General features: G+C 33.0%; 1 protein-coding gene across 1 annotated transcript; it reads left to right on the top strand.

Annotated features, from left to right (window-relative positions):
• Positions 1 to 2,039: 2,039 nt before the first annotated feature.
• LOC130825317 (peptidyl-prolyl cis-trans isomerase FKBP16-3, chloroplastic) lies at positions 2,040 to 8,078 on the top strand. The gene is made up of 7 exons (XM_057690479.1): positions 2,040 to 2,198; positions 3,312 to 3,574; positions 3,916 to 3,999; positions 4,251 to 4,300; positions 6,621 to 6,669; positions 7,063 to 7,137; positions 7,781 to 8,078. Exons 1-7 carry the CDS (start codon positions 2,060 to 2,062, stop codon positions 7,898 to 7,900), a joined length of 780 nt encoding a protein of 259 aa, XP_057546462.1. The 5' UTR covers positions 2,040 to 2,059; the 3' UTR covers positions 7,901 to 8,078.
• The last annotated feature ends 397 nt before the right edge of the window (positions 8,079 to 8,475 follow it).

Below are 8,475 nucleotides of genomic sequence, written 5' to 3'. Positions count from 1 at the left end.
TAGAAGTTTGATGTTTCTTATGTAATAGACCGACTTTTTTTAATATCGAATATTTTATGATTTGCAACAAATATAAATTACTACTTTTCTGAAGAATATAATTATTTTTAATTGAAATTTAAATATCTCAGAACAACATCTATTTGACATTTCAACCTATTTTTTATGAAATTAGATATATATTTACAAATTAAATGATGTACATTGTCAATTGATTAGTTATACAACATTAATTTTATTATTGACTTTGTTTCTGACTTTTTAAACCCACTTATTATAATATTTAAATCTATTACTAATTTTGGTATTACAAAATGAAAATGAGTATAAGAATTTCCATAGAAAATAGGAATAATGTATAGTATTTAGAGATCAATTTGTACACGGCTACTATATTTAAGGTAGTTTCTTGGATTTATGATTATTCCCGCGACTTCCTTAAACTACATGTAAAGTTTTGACTAGAAACAAGCTTGTAAGAAAGCTACGTACGTAATTACGTAATTCAATAGATTGACTTTCTAAGTAGTACCACATTTTCCTGTGACGCAAATTGGACTACTAGTCCATTGGTTTCTATACCCAGTTAATCTCCTGAGAGATCGTCTCTATTAAAATTTAATTTTTACTTTTATTTTATAATTTTTGTGGGTCGATTCAATTAGAGATGATCTCTCAAAGAAATCATCTCACACAAAAATTTGTGTTTCATGAGAATCCACTCAAAACATTTGGATGAAATTTAGTGAAAACAAAAAAATAAGTAAATGATGGAAATAAGTGGTTAAGCTGAAGAGAAATAATAATTTATGAATAAGATTAAAAGAAAGAAAATGAGACAATTGCTAAAAAGAAAAAGAGTGTAAAATGAGTGAAATAAACTAAAATGGAAAGTAATGCTTATTGAGAGGGACATAGAGAATACTATACTAAGTATTTTTATTTTGTAATTTGAACTTGTTAGAGTATATAACATATCTTAGGACCTTAACCATCAGCATAAGTCCTAATACTATAACAAAAAACCATCTTAACTAAAAATTTAAACTGGTGGTTGATGCTTTACCTCTTATATACTCAGAAATATGGAGGAAATCCTGAAATATTACATGTCAAAGTAAGTAAGTTTCTAAGTAGGTGGTGAGCCGGTGGCTAATATGTAAGATGATTATACTTTTCTAGCATATTGCTCAGATTTGACTCAAGACTGTATAAATCTAGGAAAATGCATGTTATTAATTACATTTATCAAGAGACATTTGCTTCTTTTAATAGACAACAATTGCTAAGATTTGTTGAGTTTTATCGCAATGAGTTTCTATTTAATAATTTAATAAAAATTCAATTTGAACTTGATTGTTTTGTCAACAATATTTAATAATATTTTATCTGGTTTTTATTAATTGCTATATATAGTGATATTTTGTAAGGAGAAATAATATTATTTGTAGGCACAACTAATAAAAATCAGAGAAAATATGAAATGTTTTAAGAAGTGAATGATCCGTGAGAACATTTTGTGATAATTGTTAAAAAAAAAAAAGAACAAGTGTGAAAAGAGTGTTCTCATCGATGCCTTGAAGAACTAGTTATATGATAAAATGGGTGATCAACCATTAAGTGATACTTCAATTACATTTATAGAGAGAAAACTATTTTTTATCGGTCGCTCTTCTAAGAGACGGTTTCTCAAAGGGACGTCTCTCAAATCCATCCTAATGTAATTTATTATTAAAAAAAGGAAAATATCCTTAAGCATGCATATACTAGATTTCGGAAACCGTTGTAGTTGCTACTTTTTACCCTATTAAAGTTGCTATTTTAACCTACAAAAGTTGGTGTTTTAACATGTTAAAGTTGATATTTAAACATGTTTAAGTAGGTGTATGCTGCTTAAGTTGATATTCTAACCTTTTTACGTTGATATTTGAACCATTTTAAATTAGTGTTTTATGCTACTTAAGTTTTTCATTTAACTTGTATAAGTTGTTATTTTAATCTATTGAGGTTGATATTAACGAATGAAGTTTGGTACGTGGTTTGGTCTCCATCTAACAAAATGGCATTCATGGTAATTTCACTTGCTTTCTCAACCTCAAGTGCATTATCCCATTCACAAAAATATGACAGCAAAGGCATCTGCCTTACAGAAGCTTTCATGACAACAATGGCGTCAACTTCTCTACTTTCCCCTTTTAGTATGTCTTTCTCTCTCTCTTAGACTATACTGAAATCCCCCTTCTCTCTACTTGGTATAATAATCTCTACACATTAATGTGATATTCCAACACTATCTCATGAATTCTTTTATCTTTGAATTGTGGGGTGAAACCCTAGATTATCTAACATTGTGTTTTGCAATTGACTTTTTCTGCTTTATTCTTTTTGGGTTCACAATTATTCATAGTAATGTATCTCAATTATCTTTTTATATCACTCTATTTGTTATTGTTTTTACTAAAATTTAGATTTTTGTTATGATTGTGGTTTCATGAATCACTGAATAGAGCTATCAAATTGGGTCATTGGAATTTGAAAGGGGCATTTTAGGGTTTATTTTATGCCTAATCAGCATGCCAACTTGGTTTGTGTATTTAACAATGCAGTCATTTTTACCCAAATTGATTGCTCTACATGGGTGGTTTTTACAAAATTCAATTGCTTATTTTGTTATTGTTGAACATTATTTCGCCCAATAAGTTGGTTTGGCATATTTGTTCTACATAATCCCTTTTGGTAATGATAAGTTATTAGACATAGTGATCATACTCCTGCAGACGAATTTGGTAATTCGGTTTAAGATTGTTATTTGAATCCATATTTATTCTATTAACTCAGGTGCATTGTTTGGATCTATTTTACTCGGACTCTTCATTTTACTTTACTTACCCTGTCCGATCCTTGATTCTCGAATATTGGTATGGCACGCATACACTTCATTTTAGGCGTAAAATTGAATATTTAGACGTATCCGACACTTGGGTACATACCAGTATCCGACATCAGTACTCGAGTCCAAGTAACATAGGTTTGGATAGAAGGAATTGTAGGAAAAGGAATGGATGGGAACGGAGAGAAGGGAATTTCTTTATTTGGATAGCAATTGAGAGGAGATGGATATGGAGGGGAAGGAAATAAAGGGATATATTTTTTTCAAATTTTGTAAGAAATTACTCCGCAAGGGTGGAAAGGTTTGGAAAGAAAAGTCACCTCCCTTAATTTTGTGTCTTTAGACTTGAATGAATCATATTTTCTTAATTGGCACTCAACTATGTCTATCGATTTCTTGACTAATTTAGGCCCATTTGCAGCTTTAAGTGGTACCACCAATCTTTACAACAAGGTGAAAAACACTGCACAGAATCTTAAAATTCGATGTTCTAACACGAAGCATGCTCTTCAACCAACATCTATGGGTGGACCTAGGTTGAATCTATGTAAACGAAGGCATGTTGGATTGATTCTTGGACTATCTTGTCTCGTCATAGACTCCCATGAGATAAAGGCTGCGGGATTGCCTGCAGAGGAAAAGCCGAAACTATGTGATGATGCCTGTGAGAAGGAGCTTGAAAATGTAGGTGAGATTGCGTGTACCTTTTACTTAAGACTTATAGCTTCTTTTGTCTATTCAAATAACATAAATTTAGTGGTTCTCGGATGGTTTACATTTGTTGTTGCATAACTTGTTGGAGTCTTATAACGGCATAGGTTAATGAACTAAACAACATCGTCATTTCACTTAAATTCTAAAGTTTTACGTATGAAATAAGAACCACCTTCTAAAGAATTGATTATGAGTCCATCCGTGCTAACTTCGTTCACTTAGATAGATGTCTAAATTGATTTTCAAATAAGTTGCATATGGATCGTCCTTGATATTCGTTGTAATAAAAAGTGTTTTGTCTCCTGTTAAAGGTACCTTTGGTGACCACAGAGTCTGGTTTGCAGTACAAAGACATCAAGGTTGGTGATGGTCCAAGTCCACCAATAGGCTTTCAGGTATCTATATAGAATTGATTAAAATTGTAGATTAAGATATATTTCCATTAGAATTGTCAAGAGTAAGATATATTCGTATGTTGTCAAGATTAAGGTTTATGTAATTGCTCGATTAAAATTTTCCTTTCTCATTTGCTCGTAAAAAACCATTAAGATAAGATTGAAGAATGGAATATTTATGTCTGGTACTATCAAATTAGCTTGATATAAAGAATACTCTTGGTGATTTCATCTGGTCTATTTGATTGTAGGTTGCTGCAAATTATGTTGCAATGGTTCCTTCTGGACAGATTTTTGATAGGTAAAGAAAATTATTCTTTGCAGACTTACCCACCTTGGTTTTAGATGTGAATCAACCTTGGTTAGCCTCATGAAGTCAGGGCCGGTTCCTAAGGCTTTCAGGGTAGTTGACCGCCTAGAGCGCCTAGAGCCCCCAGAAATAAGGGGCCTCACATATTAAATGTTGCATCAGGTCTAGTTTTGAGCAACACCTTTAAAGTGATTTGTTTGAAAAACCTTTTTATATTTAAAGTAATATAATATTACAATACATTTCATTTTGATTTATTTTTCTTGGAGTGGAAAATTTTTTATCATTTAATATAATAAATAGCTCTATTTTAAAAGACATCGCAAACATAAATAGGGCCTCTAAAATCTTTGCTTCGCCTCCGCATGAAGTATAAACTTATCTGAAAATTTTTCTTTTCATAAGATGGAAATGGTTGATCCCAATAAATGGGATCAGCTATGTGACCCCAAAACAAATCAACGTGAGGAATTGCCGATAACAAAATATGTACTTCGTTTCGTCCAATCGAATACAAATCTACAAATAAGAAAATGAATTACAATGAGCATCTACATATATCCTCTCCACTAAATTTTGTTTATTGTCATATGCTCTTACAAATCTAAATTCTTCGTGTACTTTTTTTATCTACATCATTTCTGCCAACGTATTCCTCTTCTAAGCTCCTTAAAGTTCTGACATTTCACTTTCTTACTAGTACATTTTCCCGTTTTCTTTGCTTATGATTAAACCATCTTGGAGTCATGGACTATTTTATTTTTACATTTTGTCTTTCAATATCTGCAACACATTAACTTTACTTACATCTTCATTTCAAATACAATCCCATTGGTTATGTTTCATTCACCTTAACATACGCATCAGATGCCTCCATCTTCTTACAATGATCTTTTTCTAATAGCCCAGCATTTTTCCCGCATATAGTAATACTAGTTTATTGCAGCATGATAGTCTCTTCCCTCTCTATAGTTACACACCTGAGGTGTATAATATTGCCCTGCATCTCACCATATGCGTCACCCACATTGAATCTTATGTTTTACATCTTGATCAATATCTGACTTAGAGGGAGGCCATCCACATCTTACTACAATACTTTTGATATGGTCTTTCATGCCAAAACGACATTTCATATACTTTGTCGTACTCGGGTTAGTTCAAATTCTTGATTATAGTGCTTACCTCCACATCTCTACCTTTGCATCAACTACATCTCTAGTTTTGTCTTATACGATGATAAGAAAAATGGAAAGATTAAAGTTTTTAATTCTTGATCTTGGAAAGGCCTTGCCTGGATTGGGTGTACTATAGGGTAAAAAGTAGCCCAATAAAAAGTAAGCTCTCTCATAATAGTATGGTATCAAGGGAAATAGTTGGGCCATAAAATTTTCCCCCAATAATGGAGTAATAGAATTCTCCACCCTACCCCCAAGTATTAATGTACAACAGACTAAACTCAAAATTGTCTGCCTCTACATCTTCAGACAAGCTGCCTCTTCATCTTCATTCCATTTCTGTACGGTGGATCTCAAACAAAATAAATTGCCAAAAAATTCAATTAAAAACTCACTCAAACCCCAAAATAGGAATTTAAAGTTCGAGTAGGAAATCAAATCTTCTTATTCCTCCATGGAAAAGCTTTGGGGCTGAAATTGTAGGTCAAAATTCCATCAAGACAATTGAGATAGAGACAGGAATCTCCACGGACAATTTTGCAAATCATTGATGAAGTGTTTGAAATAGTTTGATTTTGATTGATTTTAATGATTTTGGACTGTGATCTTCAAGCAATTTAAGGAAATTTAGAACATTTTAACATTCTTCTTTTGCAATGGTGGCTGTCTTTTGGTGATAGGCTGGTGGAGGCGACGATTTCTGGTGGAATATGGGGTGGACTCAGTTAGTTTCTTTCTCTCTTGCTCTAAGATCTGGAAAAATCTAACATTTCCCTTGTAAGAATGCCAAACCATATCAGTTTTTATCCAACAATTATTTCCTCCATTAAAATGTTCTCCTTAACTTTTTCACCCATTAAAATTTACCCCAAATTCATTCCTTGAATTCCAGGCGAGGCCTAAGTTGCAAAACAGTATTCTTGTCGCATATCTTTAGGTGAATGAAGTCAATCCATATATAGTTCTAAAAGGTTATTCACCATGCATAAATGGCAATTTCCACGTAAAAAGCTGCATGAGCATTTGTATCGTTGATCATCCGATTGGGATTTCTGTAGTTTCTTTCAATTCTTAGCTTTTGAGATATATTATGAATGTATCAGTTTGTTTTACCAAATGAACTATTACTGCAGTTCACTAGAGAAGAATACGCCTTACATCTTTCGAGTTGGCTCTGGCCAGGTAACTGCCTTGGATTATTCTTCAGATAATCTAGATTTATTTTCACCACAATCTCTTTATCTCCTTATCTAAGGGTATGGTTTGATCTTAGCTTCTATAAGCGAGATATACCGGTATATGATCATAATCCAAATGTATATGATTTCAAATTGTGGCCTTCACTTGATTTATTCATGTACGGAACTGATGTGGACTAGTGTAAGTTGGTAGATTTCCGATATGACGAAAGGTTAATAAATCTTCTTGTTTACTATCTTGGATAAATCCTTTCTTTATCTCTCTTTTTCTACTCAAAGCTAGAGTAGTGAACCTCCTCTCTTGCGATTTTAATGATCGACCCAGATCCCAGCCAGCAGTGTCAATAACATCTAACATTATTACATGCTAATATAGGTCATCAAAGGACTTGATGAAGGAATTCTTAGCATGAAAGTTGGTGGTAAACGGCGACTCTACATCCCTGGAACAGTGAGCATTTTACTACACCTTGCCTGTTTTTTCTTATGATTGGTTGCAGTTTTTACTTCTTACTAAGCTTTCATACTTCTTTTTTACGACTCGGTTTTGTTAAAAGGACTGGCTCACTTATTAGTTACTACCATTCTACAAAACAACAAAAATATTCTGAGCATTTTTTTTCCTTTCCATGAATTTGTAATTAGGCTCTGAAGTTGATCATCTCTAGTCTTTTTCTTATCTTTTTAGGTGTATCGTATTAAGTTAGCATTTGGTAGACGGTAACTTACCATTGTGCACATCATTCTATTATCTCATTGCCATCAGGTGGCTCCCACCTATTGATGGGGATGTATGCAATTTTATCATAGCAGATTCAAATAAGTTTTCGATTAAACCCTAATAGCAATTAACAAACATCATCGGCAACTTCATATATGTAAAAAGTCCACGTGATTTCATTTCACTCTACTGATAATTGACTATCATCCGAGGTTCATATTAGAGCATTCCATCATCAAACGAGTTAAAACTTCGTAAATTTCATGTGTAGAGATGGTAATGACTATTTAGTACAATATAGTTAAGTATAAATGATCTAAGAGCTATAGCTTGGATAAGGAAAGCTACTTATTGTTTTTCTTCTGTTGAGCAGTTAGCATTTCCGAAGGGTCTGACTTCAGCTCCCGGAAGGCCTCGAGTTCCCCCAAGTAGTCCTGTCATATTTGATGTGAGCTTGGAATACATACCAGGCCTCGAGACAGAGGAAGAGTGATCAACACAGATTTTGATTTTGTACTACCTATTTGTGTGACATGAAACGGAAGCTACAGCTCCGTTTCGATTCTTTGTACATCTTACTACATGACCCGAAATGTATAAAACTCGGATTATTTAATGTGAAATAGTGTCAATTTTGTTTCTATAGAGATGAAAAAACAGTTGCTTCTGAATCGGAGCCTTGGTTGATTTAATCATGATGTCCAAATGCATTACAAGGAGATACTTATAGGATGTATGAACTGTTTCTATCGAGGCCCTAATTACGATACAAACTCTAATTATGGCCTTAATTTAGGTATGTTGTCGATGGCAAACTTACCATGCGACCACTTGATTTATCGGATGATGGCTAACTTACCCATAGGATTTCCCTATCTCTGAGATGGACCGAGAATCACTAGTAGCAATGGCCATTGGCATCTCTCTATGGATGAAAATTTGAGAAGGGTAAAGTTTTTTTTGCAGATAATCACCAAAATTAGCTAATGATGGGTTAAAACTACCTCAAAAACATAAGAGTAAAATATAGTGATTTGGTGGCTAACTGCTTATATAAATATGAATAAA

Source organism: Amaranthus tricolor, chromosome 10 (assembly GCF_026212465.1).
Source record: "Amaranthus tricolor cultivar Red isolate AtriRed21 chromosome 10, ASM2621246v1, whole genome shotgun sequence".
NCBI classification, from domain to species: domain Eukaryota; kingdom Viridiplantae; phylum Streptophyta; class Magnoliopsida; order Caryophyllales; family Amaranthaceae; genus Amaranthus; species Amaranthus tricolor.
The sequence above is the reverse complement of the archived record's forward strand: the minus strand, read 5'-3'. Positions and strand labels throughout refer to the sequence as shown.